This window comes from Pseudophryne corroboree, chromosome 3 (genome assembly GCF_028390025.1).
Source record: "Pseudophryne corroboree isolate aPseCor3 chromosome 3, aPseCor3.hap2, whole genome shotgun sequence".
Lineage (NCBI taxonomy): Eukaryota > Metazoa > Chordata > Amphibia > Anura > Myobatrachidae > Pseudophryne > Pseudophryne corroboree.
The window spans coordinates 564,888,963-564,911,186 of record NC_086446.1 but is presented as its reverse complement, the minus strand read 5'-3'; the positions used below and the strand labels follow the sequence as shown (position 1 = coordinate 564,911,186).

The following is a 22,224-nucleotide window of genomic DNA, read 5'->3' as shown; positions in this document are numbered from 1 at the left end:
GATTCCACTACTGTGGCTAAGAAAACTGATTTGTTTAAACGGCAGAAGGTGGATAAAAATCTATTACCCCGTTCTGACCATTGGTGGACATCAGGCAGGAGCCCTAGTCTAATCCAGGGAAGAAATTCCCTCTGTCTAAACGGGACTTGGCTCGCTATCCTCTCCCTGCACAGTTATGTAACAAGTGGGAAAATTCACCGCTGGTGGATTCTAATGTCACCCGCCTAGTGGTGTCGTCCACTCTGCCTGTCACCACTGTCACTTCACTGAAGGAACCTTCGCTGTATTCTGTGGTTGAGGTCATGGAAGGTGGACCTAGACTCCAAAAAGACCTTGGAGGTACTCCCCTTTAAGGGTACATTTTGTTTGGGGAAGACCTAAATAAAATTGTGTCTGAACTGGCGGCTGCTAAGACTGCTTTTCTCCCAAATACTAATCCTTCTGCACAGAAGGCTAAAGGTACCGCTTTTCATTCCTTTCGGCCTCAAGGGAACGCAAAAGGTCAGGCATACCCGAGACAATCTCGTGTTCCCAAAACCACTAAGTCCACAGCAAAGCAGTCCTGGGCGACCCGTCAGCCTGCTTCTAAACAAGACAAGCCTGCCGCATGATGGGGCGGGCCTACCCGTGGGGGACTCCAAGGTGGGAGGCCTACTTCTGCAGTTCACCTAGGTCTGGTTAATGACTACTTCAGACGCATGGGTGAGAGATGTTGTCTCTCACGGGTATGCAGTCTCCTTCAAGATATGTACTCCTCACCAGTTTTGCACCATGGCTATCCCTTCGGATCCGTTAAAGGCGCAAGCTTTGCAAAAGGTTGTGACTTCTCTCCTGAATACAGGAGTGGTAGTGCCGGTTCCTCTTGCCCAGAGGTTACTACTCGACCCTGTTTCTAGTTCCGAAACCCAATAGGTATTTCCGGCGTTTACTCAACCTCAAATCACTGAACAAGTTTGTGGGAGTGTCCAAGTTTTATATGGAAACACTGCGCTCACTTATACTGGCTATGGAACCCGGAGACTATATGGTATCCCTGGATTTACAGGATGCGTACCTGTATATACCTATTGCCATGTTGCATCTGCAGTATCTGCTGACGGCCTACCTCCTCAGATCATCGGATCAGATCTCACATGATCACTTTGACTCCAGAGGTTCGTCTGTCGCTGACCTGGTGGCTACAGAACCAGCAATTGAGGCTGTCCCTTCTGGATCCCCGAATGGGTCCCGCTGACAACAACCGCCAGTCTGAGGGGATGGGGTGCGGTGTTGGAGCAACACTCTTTTCAGGGTCGCTGGACCAAGGAGGAGTCACTCGCCCTGACTCTGGTACAGAACAGACCGGTTCAAGTACGGTCAGACAATGTCACTACGGTGACATACAAAAACCATCAAGGCGGCACTCAAAGCCGCATGGCTATAATGGAAGTAACAAATATCCTTCGTTGGGCGGAACGCCATCTGCCAGCGATATTGGCAGTGTTCATTCCGGGCATCCTAAACTGGGAAGTGGACTTCCTCAGTCACCAGGACATGCACGCCGAAGAGTGGTGTCTTCATCAGGAAGTCTTTCAACTCCTAGTGGACAAGTGGGGCCTATCAGACATAGACCTGATGGCGTCTCGACACAATCACAAGGTTCCGGTCTTCAGATCAAGGATCAGGGATCCTCATGCAGTGTTCGTTAACGCACTGGCAATTCCATGGAACTTTCGGCTGCCCTACGTTTTCCCTCCAGTGTCACTCCTGCCCAGGGTCCTGCGGAAGTTCAAACAAAGAGGATTTCTACTTCTAGTCACTCCAGCATGGCCCAGACCAGCAACAGCTTGAATTTATTACAGGGTCTGGAATTCTTACTTCACCTGGTGTGCTGATAAGAATTATGATGAATACAGATTCAGAACTTCCAGAATTCTGGCTTTTTTGCAAAGAGGCCTGGACTTAGGCCTTCGTCTAGCCTCTGTCAAGGTTCACATATCTACCTTGTCGGTATGGTTTAAGAGAAAAATTGCGTCTATACCTGACGTTCATACATTCACTCAGGGTGTCTTACGGATTCAGCCTCCCTATGTCCCTCATGTGGCTCCATGGGACCTGTCTGTTGTCCTGAATGCCCTGCAAGAGTCTCCAATGAACCTCTTGAGTACGCAAACCTTAAATGGCTCACGGCCAAGATCCTGTTCTTGCTGGCTATTGTCTCGGCAAGACAGGTGTTGGACTTAGGCACCTTGTCCTGTTGTCCACCATATTTGATTTTTCACCATGACCGGGCAGTTCTACGAACTCAACAGGGTTATTTGCCTAAGGTGGTGTCATCTTTTCACCTTAACCAAGAGATTATGGTTCCGGCCTTTATCTCTTCTGATTTGTCCTCCAAAGAGCAGTCTTTGGATGTGGTACGGGTTCTCCGTATATATGTGGAGAGGGCTGCCTCTATCAGGAGGTCAGACTCCCTGTTTGCCTTGTTTGTTTTTCACAAACATGGCTGGCCTGCGAATAAGCAAACCTTTGCCAGATGGATTAGAATGGTGATTGCACAAGCTTATGCGCAGGCTGGTCTCCCAGCTACTACTGCTATTAATGGCCATTCTACTCTGTCTTTTGGACTTCTTGGGCAGCAGGCCGTGGCGCGTCCGCAGAACAATTGTGCGAGGTGGCTACATGGTCCTCAGTGAACACGTTTATTAGGTTCTATTCCTTTGATATGTCTGCCTCCCAGGATGTTTCCTTTGGATGCCGGGTTCTCATACCCGCTAAAGCACGTTCCCTCCCTTGAGGAACTGCTTTAGGACAACCCCGATGTTTTCCTGTAGAAACCAATGTAACCTCTTGCAGAAAAGGAGAGTTATGGTAGACTTACCATTGGTAACTCTCTTTCTGCAAGGTACATTGGGTTCCACAGGGCACCCACCCTGCTTGTTCCTTCTCCTGTCGTGAGAATGTGGTTCTATGTGACTAACATCTACCTTCTCTCTTACTTGCTCCTGCATTGGACTGGTTAACGAAACTGAACTCACAGTGCCTGGAGGCGGGGTTATAGAGGAGGCCCCAGTGCATCCTGGGACAGCCTAAAGCTTTAGCCTGTTGCTGCCTCTGGATCAAGATCCACTCTACACCCCCGATGTTTCCCCGTGGAACCCAATGTACCTCGCAGAAAGCGAGTTAACAATGGTAATAATGTTTCAGTTGCAAGGGTGTTCGCAAGGAGATTGACAGGAAGAGGCCATTTGTGGGTGGCAATTGACCGTTTTCCAGGAGTGTCCAGAAAAATGCAGGCGGGCTCATGTGTTTTGAGGGAGAGTGTCTGACGTCAGCTCTGGCTCCGATCTGGAGGATTCAATCGCAGCAGCTGAATAAGTCCTGGGCTGCGCAGAGACTGCACAGACTGATTTTTGGCAGCTCTGCTAACGAAGCGATCGCACACTTGCACAGCGATTTCCCCCTCCCCCTGTAGGTGGTGACTATCTGATCGCAGAGCAGAAAAAACGCAGCCCAACGATCAGGTCTGAATTACACCCATGGTTTTGCCCATTAGCTAACAAATTTGCTGCTGCGATCAGATCTGAATAAAGGTGTGTACACACGGTGATATCCTTACTATGACCGATTTTAACTATGCAATTTCCCTTGAACTCCCCCAGAGCCCAGATAGCACAGATTTTGACTATCTGTACTTTTGAGTTTGTCTATGTACGATTTTGACTAATGGTGTGTACACACGGTGAGATATTTTCTTACGATTTTGACTATATAGTCAAAATAGTAAAAGTTAGTGCAGATCGCAAGGTGAAAATCACCTTGTGATCCCGATGCCATGCGCAGTCCCGCACGATTGGCATCGTAAGCATAGATAGACTGTGCAGGCAAGTCAATTTTGACTATCTCATAGAAAAGATAGTCAAAATTGACACTTAGCCAAAATCGCACATAGTCAGTATCGTAAGCACACTCGTTATGTGATTGCGATACTGACTTAGTCCCTTTTGCATAGTGAGAATCGGGGTTAGCCCGAATCTCACCATGTGTATACACCTTATGTGCCAATCTTGATTATACTTTGTACTAGATAATACACTAGATAGTCAAGATAGACTGTGCAGGCAAGATAGCCTTGTGATACCGACCCCGCGGGAGTGCGCATCGGGATCGAATCGGTATCGTAAGCTGCCTAACACCTTGAGATGTGCACTAACTTTCCTTAAGATTTTGACTATATAGTCAAAATCTTACAGATTTATCTCATCGTGTGTACACACCTTTAGGCCCACAGTCTGGAGTATTAAACAGTATGCCGCAATGCAGATATTTATTTTAATCCACTATTTATTGTGGGCTGCAGCAGCATCGAACATTCTGTTATGTAACAAATGAGAATTCAGATGTTACTAATTTTAGTTATTTTCAGTTGCAACATTAGTTACATTTATGCATGTCAGAGCTGCTTGTTCAGTGCCTCTTCGGTATAGATGGCTGACTCCTAATTGTGCAGCTGTTATGCTGCCTGTTTATAAACTGCCAAAGCATAGATTAGTGTGACTGAGAAAACTCAAGGCCTAATTCAGACCTGATGATTGGGCTGCTATTTCACCCTCCTGCGTTCAGATAGTCGCCGCCCAAAGGGAGTGTATATTCGCCGTGCAAGTGTGCAATCGCATGTGCACGTCGTGCTACAAATATCCCTCAGTCAGCGGACAGCTGCAAATCCGCTCGCACCACACTCACCATCAAATGTTTTTACCACTGTGTGCAGTCTGTGTGCAGCCCAGGACTTACTCCTCCAGTGCGAAGAGAACAGGCTGATCAGGCCGGAGCTGACGTCACATACCCTCCCTGAAAACGTGTGGGAACGCCTACATTTTCCCTGACACTCTCAGAAAACGGTCAGTTACCACCCACAGATGGCCTCTTCATGTCAATCAGCATGCGAATGGCTGTGCTATTAGAATTTTCGCACCAGCCTGTCACTGACCAACGATGCCTGTTGTTTGCCAATGCACGTGTGCATTGTAGTGCATATGCATGCACAGTTAATCGCTGATTGCCCGCTGTACTGACCTGATCGGGCTGCCGTAAAGTTCTATTGCCGCACTGATTCGACTAATGTCTTTGCCCGAAATTGAATTCCCCCACAAAATACCCATCTGTATTTGTGTATTCACTCTTCCTGGTTCTACTTGAGCAACATGGGGCTCAAATAAATGCATGGTTCTTGGCTTAATGTTCTTATTTGACCCATCAGGGGCAGTGGCAGACTATGGACGCTAAGAGTAACACTGTTCAGAAATTAGTTTGCTGCTTGTGGTGACTGATAATGAAATCGCTGAGATGTGATTTACAATAATCTATCATTTTTCCCCTAAATATGTGTGTACACACTTGAACTGTATGTACATACTATTTCCAGGCACAAGAATATGAATGCTCAATTATAATTGTATATTTTTGTTATTGGTTTTTCTAAACTAACAATTGAATACAAAATATGTTTGCATTGTTCTGTCTGTTACAAATCCCTGCTATTTGTCACACTTTGCCAATTCAACATTATGCAGTTTAATAAGATGATGCCATAGCTGATCGATGGGCAAATATATTATTAGAATAATTTATTATTATTATTATTATTATTATTATTATTATTATCATTTCCAGGAAAAACAGGTGAAACTCAGAAAATTACAATATCGTACAAAAGTTCATTTATTTCAGTAATTCAACTTAAAAGGTGAAACTAATATATTATTTAGACTCATTACCCCTTTTGCATGAATTACTGCCTTAATGCAGCTATGGTGCATTGCCAAGAGAAAGATGAGACAAGAGACCGAACAATGCAGAAGAGCTGAAGGCCGCTATTGAAGCATCCTGATCTTCCATAACACCTCAGCAGTGCCACAGGATGATAGAATCCATGCCACATCACATTGAGGCAGTAGTTCATGCAAAAGGGGCCGACATGTACTGAGTACATATGCATGATTATACTTTTCAGGGGGCCGACATTTCTGTATTTAAAATCCTTTTTTTATTGATTTTATGTAATATCCATAGATTGTAAGCTTGCGAGTTTTGTCATCTAATTGTGTCCAGTTGTAAAGCGCAACGGAATTTGCTGCGCTATATAAGAAACTGTTAATAAATAAATAAATAAATATTCTCATTTTTTGAGATTTTGGATTTGGGGTTATCTTAAACTGTAAGCCACTATCATCAAAATTATAATAAAGAAAGGCTTGAAATATCTCACTTTGCGTATAATGAGTCTATATAATATATTAGTTTAACCTTTTAAGTTTGAATTACTGTAATAAAAGAACTTTTGCACGATATTCTAATTTTCTGAGTTTCACCTGTAGATAAAGGAATGTAGACACAATTCTAATAGACACAGAAGTAGCCAACAAAGAGGGTATTCAATCATCCCCAGGCGCGCTTTAAGAGAGGATGAGGCCTGTGTGCTGCCTCCTCCATTCGGGCTCCCTCCTCTCTGCGGCAGCGTTGGAAAGTCTGAGCTCTAGAGGGCTTAGACCAGGCATGTCCAAACTGCGGCCCTCAAGCTGTTTTGAAGCTACATATCCCAGCATGCCCTGACACAGTTTTGCTTTCAGAGAATGCTAAAGCTGTGTCAGGGCATGCTGGGATGTGTAGTTTTTCAACAGCTTGAGGCCTGCAGTTTGGACATGCCTGGCTTAGACTCTACAGTGCATGTGCAGATCATTTTCCAGTGATTTCTCTACTGCGCGTATACAGAACACCATGAAAATGGCACAGAAGCCATTTTCACAGTGATTCCACAGCGCTGCTGATGCTCCAGAGGGGTAAGTATTCAAAAAATGGGTGCAGTGTGTGCAATGGGGTCCCCCTCTGGAATTAGGGGCCTGTGTGCACCGCACACACTGCACCCATATAGATATGCCAGTGATTATCCCTGAACAATTTTCTCCTGACAAAAATGAAAGAAATGTCCCATCTACGTATAATAACATATGGAATCTGGGATAAGTATCCAGACTCATGTGTTATTGTTGGCTCTGATGGCTGCTTATCGGGTATTATGCTTCGGATGCCTGAGGCTCTTGAAGCATAATCTCCAATAAGTACCTGATATCGGGGTTAATTGAATGGCTGATTAGTTACAGTAAAATACAGCAGCTAATTGAATACCTCTGAAAGGCTGCAAACAGCGACGGACTGGGCTCTTAATTCGGCCCTGGCATTTGTGAATGCGCGCGCGTCACGGGGGGGCGCATACATCACAACGTAAGGGGGCCTACCGCGAGTCATGGGGGTGTGGACTCATGGCACGCCCCCATTACCATGGCGATGGTTGCTGGGGGGCGGGACTCGCGGCACCCCCCATTTCCATGTAGACCATGGAAGCAGAGAGCCGGAGGCTGCGCAAATGGAACAGACAACAGGTGGAAATAATAGGCAATTAGCCCTATCCCCGCCAGTATAAATACTGTCATGGATACTGAGTGTAAGGACGTGCCATTGTGGGGGCGGAGCTTCTTCCTCAGGCAGCCAGCACACTGCTCAGTGCCATATTCTCTCTCTCCTCACGCTGCAGAGACAACGCTGGTCCTCTCCTCCACTTCTGACAAGTACAGGGTGCTATTAAGGGGGGGGGGGGGGGGGCAAAAAGCGATTGTGGTGCATATTAATAATGTGAATTACTGTTTAAAAGCGCTGTTGGGCTGTGGGCATACTGTGTTCACAGGTAATACTGGCGCTGGGATTGTGAACTGGCTGCTCCTATCCTGTGTTCCTCTGACAGATGTTACTGTGGGTCTGTCCCCAAATAAGTCCCAGTGTGTCTGTGAGTGTGCTGTACACGTGTGAGGCATGTCTGAGGCAGGGAGTTCCTTCCCGGTGGAAGCCATTTTAGGGACACAGACATGTAATGTGGTGGCGCTGCCGGCACACCAAGAGCCTGCATGGGTGAAAGAGATACGTGACAGTATGCATCTGATTAACCGTAGATTGGATAAGTCTGACTCTAAGGCTGCATGCTGGAGAAAATCTGTGGAAGATGTGATTTTTCAGGATGCTGTTATTCCTTATGCGGGTGGCCCATCTGGGTCACATAAGAGACCGTTTGCGCATGTTGTAAACACTAATACCGCCACAATATATGATTGTGGCTATAAGGGACGTGTTGGAGGTTACAGAAAGCACTCCTGTACCTCAGGAGAAGGCTTATTTATGTAAAGAAAATAAATCCAAAGTCACGTTCCCTCCTTCACACGAACTAAATGCTCTGTTTGAAGGGATGTGGGTGAATCCTGATAAGAAATTTCGTACTCCCAAAAGGATTCAGATAGCTTACCCTTTCCCGGCTGAGGACAGGAAAAAATGGGAGTCACCCCCTGTGTTAGACAGTACGCTTTCCAGGTTGACAAAGAAGGTAATTCTCCCTGCTCCTGGCATGGCTTCTCTTAAAGAGCCGGCACACCGCAAAATGGAAAAGACATTGAAATCCATTTATGTTACCAATGGTACACTACTCAGGCCCACTATTGTCGCGCTATTGAAAAATGGTCAGAAAGCGTGTCATCAGAAATTGACACGATTGAGAAAGATGAGATACTCCTTAAGTTAGGGAATATCAAGGACGCTGCCGCCTACATGCTGGAAGCAATGAAGGATATTGGACTCTTGAGCTCACAAGCCGCTACCATGGCAGTATCGGCTAGGCGGGCGCTGTGGATTCGCCAGTGGAACGCGGATGCAGATTCCAAAAGAAACATGGAGGCGCTCCCATATAAAGGTGAGGCCTTATTTGGCGATGGCCTGGATGCGTTAGTCTCGGCGGCTACCGCAGGTAAGTCGACATTTTTGCCCTATGCGCCTGCACCGGCAAAAAAGACCTATCACTCGCAAATGCAGTCCTTTCGGCCCAATAAATACAAAAAGACGATTGGTTCCCCCTTCTTTGCAGGTAGGGGAAGGGGAAAGAAGCCCACAGCGGCTCCAGGTTCCCAAGAGCAGGTTCCCTGCTTCTGAAAAATCCTCAGCATGACGCTGGAGCTCCCTTGCGGGAGGCCGCTCGGGTGGGGGCACGTCTCATACTCTTCAGCCAAGGTTGGATTTTGTCTGGCCTGGATCCCTGGGTGTTGCAAATAGTATCCCAGGGATACAAACTGGAGTTTCAAGACGTTCCCCCATGCCGATTTTTCAAATCGACCTTGCCAGTTTCTCCACCAGAAAGAGAAGCAGTAGCATCGGCAATCCAAAAGTTATGTCAAGACCAGGTCAAAGTCCTGGTACCGTTGTCACAGCAAGGGAGGGGGTTTTATTCAAGCCTCTTTGTTGTTCCGAAGCAGGACGGCTCGGTCAGACCGATCCTAAATCTAAAGGATCTGAATTGTTATCTGAAAAGGTTCAAGTTCAAGATGGAATCACTTCGAGCGGTAATTGCCAGTCTGGAGGAGGGGGACTACTTGGTGTCGGTAGACATAAAGGATGCTTACCTGCATGTTCCCATTTATCCTCCTCACCAGGCTTATCTGAGATTCGTGGTTCAGGATTGCCATTACCAATTCTAGACGTACCCTTTGGCCTCTCCACAGCACCGAGGGTATTCACCAAGGTGATGGCGGAGATGATGGTCCTCTTTTGTCAAAAGGAATCAATATAATTCCTTATCTGGACAATCTCCTGATAAAGGCGAGATCCAGGGAGCAGTTGTTACAAAACATATCACTCTCTCTGTCAATGCTCCAACAACACGGGTGGATCATAAATTACCCGAAGTCACAATTGGAACCGACGACAAGGTTGTCTTTCCTCGGGATGATTCTGGACACAGAAGTTCAGAGAGTATTTCTTCCGGTGGAAAAGGCTTTGGAAATCCAGAAAATGGTAAAACAGATATTGAAACCATTGAGTGTGTCGATCCATCAGTGCATTCGGTTGTTGGGGAAGATGGTGGCGGCCTACGAGGCCATACAATTTGGCAGGTTCCATGCCAGAGTATTCCAGTGGGACCTGTTGGACAAGTGGTTGGAGTCACACCTACACATGCACCGAAAGATAATCCTGTCGTCAAAAACCAGGATTTCGCTCCTGTGGTGGTTACACAGCTCTCACCTACTAGATGGACGCAGGTTCGGGATTCAAGACTGGGTCCTGGTAACCACGGATGCGAGTCTCCGAGGGTGGGGAGCAGTCTCTCAGGGAGAAAACTTCCAAGGATGTTGGTCACATCAGGAAGCCTGCCTTCACATAAACGTGCTGGAGCTAAGAGCCATTTACAACGGCCTTCAACAAACGGTACATCTTCTTCAAGACTGTCCCGTGCAGATCCAGGCGGCCAATGTAACAGCAGTCACGTACATAAACAGGCAGGGCGGAATGAAAAGCAGAGCGGCAATGGCAGAGGTGACAAAAATCCTCCGCTGGGCAGAAAAACATCTACAAGCTCTGTCGGCAATATTCATTCCAGGAGTAGACAACTGGGAAGCAGACTTCCTCAGCAGACACGATTTCCATCCAGGAGAATGGGGCCTCCACCAAGAAATCTTCGCAGAGGTGACAAGTCTTTGGGGAGTTCCTCAAATAGACATGATGGCGTCTCGCCTCAACAAGAAGCTTCAGAGATACTGTTCCAGGTCGAGAGACCCTCAAGCAGTAGCAGTGGATGCACTAGTGACCCAGTGGGTTTTCCCGTCAGTGTATGTCTTCCCTCCACTTCCACTGATCCCAAAAGTACTCAGGATCATAAGAAAAACAAGGGTTCGCGCAATCTTCATTGCCCCAGACTGGCCAAGGAGGTCTTGGTACCCAGATCTTCAGCAGTTGCTCATAGAAGATCCTCGGCCTCTTCCTCCTCGAGAGGACCTGCTGCAGCAGGGGCCGTGCGTGTACCAGGACTTACCGCGGCTACGTTTGACAGCATGGCTGTTGAACGCCGGATCCTAGCCAGGAAGAGTAATCCCAAGGAAGTCATCCCCACCCTTATTCAGGCCAGAAAAGGAGTAACGTCGAAACATTACCACCGTATTTGGAGAAAATATGTGTCTTAGTGTGAATCCAAGAAAGCTCCTATGGAAGAGTTTCACTTAGGGCGTTTCCTCCATTTTTTGCAGGATGGTGTGGAGGCGGGCCTCCGATTTGGATCAATCAAGGTTCAGATTTCAGCCTTGTCAGTGTTCTTCCAAAAACAATTGGCCTCTCTTCCAGAAGTTCATACCTTCGTGAAAGGGGTTCTGCACATCCAGCCTCCATTCATGCCTCCAGTGGCAAGATGGGACCTTAACATGGTATTGCAGTTCCTTCAATCGGATTGGTTTGAGCCTCTACAAAAGATAGAGTTGAAGTTTCTCACTTGGAAAGTGGTGATGCTTTTGGCTTTGGCATCTGCAAGACGGGTGTCTGAATTGGGGGCCTTGTCTCACAAGAGCCCTTACTTGCTCTTCCATGAAGATAGGGCGGAGTTGAGGACTCATCAACATTTTCTTCCGAAGGTGGTTTCATCTTTCCACATAAACCAACCTATGGTAGTGCCAGTGGTTACTGACACATTCACTGAATCAAAATCTCTATATGTGGTTAGAGCTTTGAAAATCTATGTTGCTAGAACGGCTCGTATACGAAAAACAGAGGCTCTGTTTGTCCTGTATGCTCACAACAAGATTGGGTGTCCTGCTTCCAAGCAGACTATTGCATGGTGGATCAGAAATACGATTCAGCAAGCTCATACTACGGCTGGATTGCCGTTAACTACGTCGGTGAAGGCCCATTCCACTAGGAAGGTGGGCTCATACTGGGCGGCTGCCCGGGGGGTGTCGGCATTACAACTGTGCCGAGCAGCTACTTGGTCAGGGTCAAACACATTTACTAAGTTCTACAAGTTTGACACCTTGGCCGAGGAGGACCTAAAGTTTGGTCAATCGGTGCTGCAGGGTCATCCGCACTCTCCCGCCTGTACTGGAGCTTTGGTATAGACCCCATGGTCTTGATGTCATCCCCAGCATACTCTAGGACGTATAAGAAAATTGGATTTTGATACCTACCGGTAAATCCTTTTCTCCTAGTCCGTAGAGGATGCTGGGCGTTTTCTCCAAAAACGGTGGTAATTGTCATGATCCGGGTACTGAGATGCCATTTTCTACCCGTTAGGTGCCTCCTGAGGTTGGCTCAGCGGGCCACGGCCAGGCTTTAACCTTGGTTGGATGCTAGGCGCCCTCAGCCCCGCCGCGGCCTTCACCGCCGCACCCGAGGTCCTCTCCTGGATGCACGTCCTCCATGTGTCTCTGCTGTCATCTCCGTCCCTGTGGCCGCTGTGCGCGTCTGGGCACGTGAAGTTCTGCTGTTGCGGCCTCCGCGGCCATTGCTGCATGTCTAAAGTACTTTATTCCCCTTCTGTGTGTGTTCATGGGCGCAGCCATGTTGGACTTCAATCACATGACATTGTTCCTCCTATCCGCAGTACTGACAGTGCTGGAGCCTAATTGCCCACCAATCCCTGCTAAGCTGTGGGTATAAATATCCTGTATCCACACCGTCAGTGCTTCTGTTTCCTTCAGCTACTCCAGTGTGCAGTTCTCTTATGGACTCTCTCTGCAGCTCAGCCTGACTCTCCAGTGGTCTCCTCCTGCGGTGCATTCCAGCTCTCCTGTATTCAGCCTGTGGTACAGGCTGCTTCTCTGTGTTCCCGCATCTAGTGCTATGTGGTGTGAATACTCTGGCTACCCAGCAGCCACTCTCCATTTACATTTCTCATTTACCAGCGAACCCCAGCTTCATTTCTTATTTACCAGCGAACCCCAGCTTCATTTCTTATTTACCAGCGAACACCAGCTTCATTTCTTATTTACCAGCGAACCCCAGCTTCATTTCTCATTTACCTGCGAACCCCAGCTTCATCTTCTGTTTACCCACGAACACTCATATTATTTACAGTTTCACGTATCATCCTCATCATCACGTTATTCCTCACCTGGGTCCCCAAGCTTTATACAGAACTTTTATTTATTCGGGATTACTGGTCTCAACCAGCAGTATGTTCCTTTATCCCCTGTGACAGTATTATTTCAGTGCACCTTGTTTGACTTTTTATTTAATAAATTCCTTCAAAGTTATCTCAGTTGTTGTGGTCACGCCTTCAGGCTCCTCATACTGCTACCTTGCGCATGTCTAGGAGTCCACTCTCTCCTCCTAAATTCCGGTACCAGTCAGCCCCTACAACTGAGGTTTCCAGTCACCGTCATCAGCCCTCAGTTGTGACAGTAATGTTTCGACGTTACTCCCTTTCTGGCCTGAATAAGGGTGGGGATGACCTCGGGGATACCCTTCCTGGCTAGGATACGGCGCTCAACAGCCATGCCGTCAAATGTAGCCGCGGTAAGTCTTGGTACACGCACGGCCCCTGGTGCAGCAGGTCCTCTCGAGGAGGAAGAGGCCGAGGGTCTTCTATGAGCAACTGCTGAAGATCTAGGTACCAAGCCCTCCTTGGCCAGTCTGGGGCAATGAAGATTGCTCGAACCCTTGTTTTTCTTATGATCCTGAGTACTTTTGGGATCAGCGGAAGTGGAGGGAAGACATACACTGACGGAAAATCCCACTGGGTCACCAGTGCATCCACTGCTATTGCTTGAGGGTCTCTCGACCTGGAACAGTATCTCTGAAGCTTCTTGTTGAGACGAGATGCCATCATGTCTATTTGAGGAACTCCCCAAAGACTTGTCACCTCTGCGAAGACTTCTTGGTGGAGGCCTCACTCTCCTGGATGGAGATCGTGTCTGCTAAGGCAGTCTGCTTCCCAGTTGTCTACTCCTGGAATGAATATTGCCGACAGAGCTTGTAGATGTTTTTCTGGCCAGCGGAGGATTTTTGTCACCTCTGCCATTGCCGCTCTGCTTTTCATTCCGCCCTGCCTGTTTATGTATGCAACTGCTGTTACATTGTCTGCCTGGATCTGCATGGGACGGTCTTAAAGAAGATGTACCGCTTGTTGAAGGCCGTTGTAAATGGCTCTTAGCTCCAGAACGTTTATGTGAAGGCAGGCTTCCTGATGTGACCAACGTCCCTGGAAGTTTTCTCCCTGAGAGACTGCTACCCAGCCTCGGAGACTTGCATCCGTGGTTACCAGGACCCAGTCCTGAATCCCAAACCTGCGTCCCTCTAGCAGGTGAGAGCTGTGCAACCACCACAGGAGCGAAATCCTGTTTTTTGACGACAGGATTATCTTTCTGTGCATGTGTTGGTGTGACCCCAACCACTTGTCCAACAGGTCCCACTGGAATACTCTGGCATGGAACCTGCCAAACTGTATTGCCTCGTAGGCCGCCACCATCTTCCCCAACAACCGAATGCACTGATGGATCGACACACTTGATGGTTTCAATATCTGTTTTACCATTTTCTGTATTTTCAGAGCTTTTTGCCACCGGAAGAAATACTCTCTGAACTTCTGTGTCCAGAATCATCCCGAGGAAAGACAACCTTGTCGTCGGTTCCAGCTGTGACTTTGGGTAATTTATGATCCATCCGTGTTGTTGGAGTATTGACAGAGAGAGTGATATGTTTTGTAACAACTGCTCCCTGGATCTCGTCTTTATCAGGAGGTCGTCCAGATAAGGAATTATATTGACTCCTTTCTGACGAAGGAGGACCATCATCTCCGCCATCACCTTGGTGAATACCCTCGGCGCCGTGAAGAGACCGAAAGGTAACGTCTGGAATTGGTAATGGCAATCCTGAATCGCGACTCTCAGATAAGCCTGGTGAGGAGGATAAATGGGAACATGCAGGTAAGCATCCTTTATGTCCACTGACACCAAGTAGTCCCCCTCCTCCAGACTGGCAATCACTGCCCGAAGTGATTCCATCTTGAACTTGAACCTTTTTAGGTAACAATTCAGATTTTTCAGGTTTAGGATCGGTCTGACCGAGCCGTCCGGCTTCGGAACCACAAAGAGGCTTGAATAAAAATCCCTCCCTTGTTTTGACAACGGTACCAGGATTATGACCTGGTCTTGACATAATTTTTGGATTGCCGCCGTTACTGCTTCTCTTTCTGACGGAGAAACTGGCAAGGTCGATTTGAAAAATCGGCATGGAGGAACGTTTTGAAACTCCAGTTTGTATCCCTGGAATACTATTTGCAACACCCAGGGATCCAGGCCAGACAGAATCCAACCTGGCTGAAGAGTTTGAGACGTGCCCCCACCCAAGTGGCCTCCCGCAAGGGAGCTCCAGCGTCATGCTGGGGATTTGGCAGAAGTAGGTGTAGACTTCTGCTCTTGGGAACCTGGAGCCGCTGTGGGCTTCTTTCCCCTTCCCCTTCCCCTACCTGCAAAGAAGGGGGGACCTCTCGTCTTTTTGTATTTATTGGGCCGAAAGGACTGCATTTGCGGGTGATAGGTATTTTTTGCCGGTGCAGGCGCAGAGGGCAAAAATGTCTACTTACCTGCGGTAGCCGCCGAGACTAACGCATCCAGGTCATCGCCAAATAAGGCCTCACCTTTATATGGGAGAGCCTCTATGTTTCTTTTGGAATCTGCATCCGCGTTCCACTGGCGAATCCACAACGCCCGCCTAGCCAATACTGCCATGGTAGCGGCTTGTGAGCTCAAGAGTCCAATATCATTCATTGCTTCCAGCATGTAGGCGGCAGCGTCCTTTTATATTCCCTAACTTAAGGAGTATCTCATCTTTATAAATCGTGTCAATTTCTGATGACACGCTTTCTGACCATTTTTCAATAGAGCGACTCACCCATGCGCAGGCAATAGTGGGCCTGAGCAGTGTACCATTGGTAACATAAATGGATTTCAATGTAATTTCCATTTTGCTGTGTGCCGGCTCTTTAAGAGAAGCCGTTCCAGGAGCAGGGAGAATTACCTTCTTTGTCAACCTGGAAAGCGCACTGTCTAACACAGGGGGTGACTCCCATTTTTTCCTGTCCTCAGCCGGGAAAGGGTAAGCTATGTGAATCCTTTTGGGAATACAAAATCTTTTATCAGGATTCACCCACATCCCTTCAAACAGAGCATTTAGTTCGTGTGAAGAAGGGAACGTGACTTTGGACTTCTTTTCCTTACATAAATACGCCTTCTCCTGAGGTACAGCAGTGGTTTCTGTAACCTCCAACACGTCCCTTATAGCCACAATCATATATTGTATACTTTTTGCCAATTTATGATCTATCTCTCTGGATTCACTATCGTCGACACAAGAATCAGAATCCGTGTCGGTATCAGTGTTTACAACATTTGCAAATGGTCTCTTATGTGACCCAGAGGGGCCGCCCGCATAAGAAATAACAGCATCCTGAAAAATCACATCTTCCACAGATTTTCTCCAGCATGCAACCTTAGATTCAGATTTATCTAATCTACGGTTAATCAGATGCATACTGTCACGTATCTCTTTCACCCATGCAGGCTCTTGGTGTGCCAGTAGTGCCACCACATTACAACTCTGTGTCCCTAAAATGGCTTCCTCCGGGGAGGAACTCGCTGCCTCAGACATGCCTCACACGTATACAGCACACTCACAGACACACTGGGACTTATTTATGGGGACAGACCCACAGTAAAATCTGTCAGAGGGACACAGGATAGGAGCAGCCAGTTCACAATCCCAGCGCCAGTATTACCTGTGAACACAGTATGTCCACAGTCCAACAGCGCTTTTAAATAGTAATATACACTATCAGCACCCTGTACTTGTCAGAAGTGGAGGAGAGGACCAGCGTGTTCTCTGCAGCTTGAGGAGAGAGAGAAAATGGCGTGGAGTAGTGTGCTGGCTGCCTGAGGAAGAAGCTCCGCCCCTGCAATGGCGTGTCCTTACACTCATAAAATCACTGTAATATTTATTCTGGCGGGTGTAGGGCTGTCCCAGCGGCAACTTATGCCCCCTTTTAGCCAGTTTGAGGTATTTTTCTTGCTGCCCAGGGCGCCCCTCCCCCCCGCGCCCTGCACCCTACAGTGCCCGTGTGTGTGGGTAGCAATGGCGTGCTGCGCTCCCGCCAGCCGCGCCGCACCTCAGCTGTCACTTACTTGATAGAAGATCATTCTTCTTATACTCACCTGTCTTCTGACTTCTGGCTCTGTGAGGGGGGTGACGGCGTGCTGTGGGAGTGAGCATCTAGACACGGCTTGCGTTCAGTACCCTTCAGGAGCTAATGGTGTCCTGTCAGCCAGAAGCAGAGCCATGAAACTCTTTAGGAAGTTGGTTCTGCTTCTGCCCCCTCAGTCCCACGAAGCAGGGAGTCTGATGCCAGCCGATCTCCCTGAAAATAAAAAACCTAACATAAGTCTTTTCAGAGAAACTCAGTAGAGGTCCTCAGAATGCATCCAGTCTGCCTGGGCACATTTCTAAAACTGAGGTCTGGAGGAGGGGCATAGAGGGAGGAGCCAGTTCACACTCAATGTAAAGTCTTTAGAGTGCCCATGTCTCCTGCGGATCCTGTCTATACCCCATGGTCTTGATGTCATCCCCAGCATCCTCTAGGACGTATGAGAAAACAGGATTTTGATACCTACCGGTAAATCCTTTTCTCCTAGTCCGTAGAGGATGCTGGGCGCCCGTCCCAGTGCGTACTTTACCTGCAGTTTTAGTTATTAGAGTTACACAAGCTGTGTTATCTTAGTTTTCAGCATGTTGCTGCAATTGATTCATGCCTTTTGGCGTATGTTATGTTGAATGCCATGTATGCGGCATGGTTGAGAGTGTGAGTTGGTAGATATCTCACCACTAATTTAAGTAAATCTTTTCCTCGAAATGTCAGTCTCCCTGGGCACAGTTCCTACAACTGAGGTCTGGAGGAGGGGCATAGAGGGAGGAGCCAGTTCACACCCAATGAAAAGTCTTAAGAGTGTCCATGTGTCCTGCGGATCCCGTCTATACCCCATGGTCTTGATGTCATCCCCATCGTCCTCTATGGACTTGGAGAAAAGGATTTACCGGTAGGTATCAAAATCCTGATCTATCTATCTATCTATCTATCTATCTATCTATCTATCTATCTATCTATCTATCTATCTATCTATCAATCAGTGTGACTCATTATACTGCTGCCGGCGCAATGCACAGGCTGCACCGCCGCAAGTTCCACCACTGGCCGATTCTATAGGTCTGCCAAAGCAGGGAGGCTTTCCTGTTAATTATGTACAGTATGCAAGAGGGTCACTGTGTGTTTTGATATTATAGAAGAGAACTTAGCAATAGCACACACATATTCCGCATTGCTTTACAGAGAATATTTGGCCATTCACATAAGTCCCTGCCCCTGTAGAGCTTACAATCTATATTCCCTATCACATGTACACGCACACACATTCACGCTAGCAGAGCTGGGTTAACAATGGGGCAGGTGGAGCTGCAGCTCCAGGCCCCCCATTGAAAATAGGCCCACAGCAAACTGACAGCGCTGACAGGAAAAAGCTTTTTCCTGTCACAGACTGCCAGCGGCCGTCCTCTCTCCCATGCCCCACCTCCTCTGGCTCCAGCACTCTCAACCTGTGGAGCCGTACAGGCAGTGTGGTGGCTGCTCCTTCCCTGTCCTCCTGTCTCTCCACTTGAGGTCCTGCTGTCACTCACAGTCAAAGCACTGCCCCCAGACTGCATGGGGAGCTAGGTGGTTTATCCATCAATGGTACCATTAATGGATAACCTCGATGGTGTAAAACCATCTGTAAGGGAACCATACACAGGGAGAATACACAAACTCCACACAGTTAGTGCCATGGTGGGATTGAACCCATAACCTCAGTACTGTGAGGCAGTAATGCTAACCATTATACCACCCATGCTGCAATAACACCAGAAGCAAAAATCCCAGCATGAGAAAAGAGATTAATTCACTACAAGTACAGTATATCTTATATTGTACTGAGTGTGACTTTACCTGTGAAGCTGTAGAGTTCTATTCACAAAATGACAGATTGTTGGTTAATACATTTTTCACCTGCATTTTCACTTACTCATACCACTCATCCATCTCGATTTCAGCCAGACAGTCCCACTTTTTGGGCATTGTCCCGCTCTCCTGCCTGTGGGTCATGGTGTCTCGCAGCATGCAGATGTGTTTGTGTGTGTATGTGGGGAGACACTGGGCCTAATTTAGACCTGATCGCTTGCTAGGGGTTTTTTGCACCGCTGCGAGCAGATAGTCGCCGCCCATAGGGGAGTGTATTTTTGCTTTGCAAGTGAACGCATGTGCACCCGAGCGCTACAAAAAAGTTTTGTGCAGCTTCTGAGTAGCCCAGGACTTATTCAGCCGCTGCGATCACTTCAGCCCGGGCTGATGCCCGAAACAATTGTAGGATGATTCACCTATAATAAAAGGAGTTATGTGAAGTCTTCTGAGTGCCACCTGTACCTACATCTATCTTTGGACTATCATTCCCTAGGAAGGCACCAGAGCTGTTTACACCACGTGAGTGCCGGGTGCTTCAAAAGTCTCTCTCTCTCTCTCTCTCTCTCTCTATATATATTTATATATATACATTACATATATACATACATACATACATACATACATACATACATACATACAGGCTTGGACTAGCCCACAGGGGTACAGGGGAAACCACCGGTGGGCCCCACTGCCTGGGGCCCCACCTCCTGCTCTAAGGATCGGGTTCCAGACTGTGCACTTGAATTATACATCATACATATGTTACATTATACTGTACTATGGTGTATTATCTACAGTGCATTGCTGTTATTAATCTGTTATTAATCTGGTACATTATCATGCATGCAGCAGCTGAATTTACTGTATATATTTATGAAGGGGCCCAGATGTTGCACTCTGTAATGGTTAGTCAAACCAATGATGTGGCAGGCCACACCCCCTCTGTGGACTGGCCACACCCCTAAATATGGGCCCCTACCACTGCATTCCCCTGGTGGGTTCTACATGCCCCAGTCCGACACTGTATATTATATATGACTCTGAAAAGTCCTGCAAGTACCGCTAGTAACAGAATCAGAAATGTATACACTAAGCCACAGCTCGTACTCAATAGATAAATATATTATGCACACATACTGTACAAAAAAATACACATTTAAGCATCTGCACCCACCTCCCACGCACTGCTGTCGACTGCATGCCTCCCCCACCACTGCCAAGTGCCCGTCTCTCCACCGCTACCACCACTGCTGAAGTCCTGCAGCTCCCCTCTGCAGAAAGCCCCCCTCCACTGCCGCTGCCGAGTATCCGCTACTGCAGAGGTCCCGCAAGCTTCAGAGTGCCCGCCTCACCCACCGCTGAGTGCCAGTCGGTGCCGAGTGCCCACAGCTCCTGCAGCATATGAGTGCACATAGCTACTGCTTCCCGCCTCGGTCATCATCGCTTTATGCCTGAGGAGCCGCTGGCGGCAATGAGAAGCTGTTTCTGCCCACAATAAAAAAAAAAAACTTGACCCGTCAGGGGGGGTTTCTGGGTACTCAGTGTCCATTTAGTGCCTGGAGAGGCTGGGGGCCTATAAAACATAACATGACCAAGCGGGCACAAGGCCACGCCCCCTTCCACGTGCACACACCTCAGAGTCCTGAGCCACTGTGTTACAATGTTTGGAGGTATGCTTAAGTGCGTTAAAAAACCTCTGCCCATCTGTGTAGTGAGTTAAGTAAATAAATACTACTTTTTGTCCTGTGTTAATTTTGTACTTATTAGCATGTGATTCCATTTGTGTTTTGCAGTTCCTGCAAATTACGAAGCTCTCACTGCCAATCACAGAGAAGTTTAACATTGAGTGGTCTTGAAATAAGAATTAATCTTCTGGAAAACCTGACCCTATGTGGAAAAGATTAAAGTACTATACGGTCATAATTTTGATTTTTAAAACATTTTGGTCCAGTTTTATACAGCATGTCAGATTGTTCATAGTATAACTGTCATGCCAATCGTATGTTAAATAAAAAGCATCTATTATATATAACAGTTTCTCTCTGCCTTCTTGATTATAGCAAAATAATTCTATTCCAACTGAACTAGTTCTAAGTAGATGGTTTAACACTAAAGCCCAGTACCCACGGGCCGATGCATGAGAGATGTGTGCTGAGCGAACCGCTCAGCACACATCTCTCCCGCCGCTCAGCACAGCGCGATCTGTGCTGAGCGTGCGGGGGGAGACGGGGGGCCGCTCACTTCACCCAGCTGGTGAAGTGAGCGACCCGCTAGATTGGCCCAATCTAGCAGCAGCGATAGCGATGCGCGGGGCTGCGCATCGCTATCGCTGTAAGGGGTACTCACGGAGCGATCAGGCTTATATTCTAAGCAATCTAGTCAGATTGCTTAGAATATCGCTCCGTGAGTACCCCCCTTAACTTCAGGGGCAAACACAGGATTTTCAGGGGGGTCGGGGGGGGGGGGGGGGGGGGCTGCATACAAATATGTATATACTGTAATTCAAAAAGCGCAGCTCAAGGCATAATAAATACAAAACACCAGGTTTCTTACAATGTTTCAGTGTTGCCACTAGCATCTTCAGAATGCTCATGTGGGGGTCTATTTACTAAGCCTTGGATGGAGATAAAGTGGACGAAGATAAAGCATCAGCCAACCAGCTCCTAACTGCCATTATTCAAACACAACCTGTGACATGGCAGTTAGTTGCTGATTAGCTGGTACTTTATCTCTCTCCACTTTATCTCCATCCAAGGCTTAATAAATAGATCTATATGATTTAACGGAGAAACAAACACACACAGACAGCTGCAGTATTTGTATAGTGTTTGGATAGAGTGATTTTAAAAAGGAACTACAGTATATAATGAAGGGAGGAATTTTCTGAAAATAATTCAGCATATTATAAATCCCTGAGAAGGATTGATACCATTTTTGGAGATGCTAGTCTAAACATTGAACACCCCTGAGGAAGTCGATAATTCGATGAAACGTGTTGAATGATTAATGCAATAGTGAAATGTGGGAATACTTGGTGTGGGAGGCAATCACGAGACCGCCTGTCGGGATCCTGGTGGTCACAATGCTGATGCCGAAATCCTGACAGGCGGTGAAATGCCGTGCTGGAATACCGGCGCCACAGGCTTTGCTCCCTCTATAGATGTCCACGACACCATAGAGGGAGACTATAACCTGTAGCGAGCGCAGCGAACCCGCTTTCTAGCATTCGCCCCGCTGTCGGCATTCTGGTGGCCGGGATCCTGTTGTCGGGATCATGACAGCCGGGATCCCAACCACCGGAAAAACGTTTGTATTCCCTTGGTGCATATAAGCTAGCACATGAAGTTTAACAT

General features: G+C 47.5%; 1 protein-coding gene across 1 annotated transcript in view; it reads left to right on the top strand.

Annotated features, from left to right (window-relative positions):
- Positions 1-20,903, top strand: part of LOC135057340 (lysosomal alpha-glucosidase-like) — a 138,637-nt gene extending 117,734 nt beyond the window's left edge. Inside the window, exon 19 of the mRNA XM_063963230.1 lies at positions 20,665-20,903. Coding sequence (XP_063819300.1) covers positions 20,665-20,727 — 63 coding nt within the window. The 3' untranslated portion in view covers positions 20,728-20,903. The remainder of the gene's footprint in view (positions 1-20,664) is intronic.
- The last annotated feature ends 1,321 nt before the right edge of the window (positions 20,904-22,224 follow it).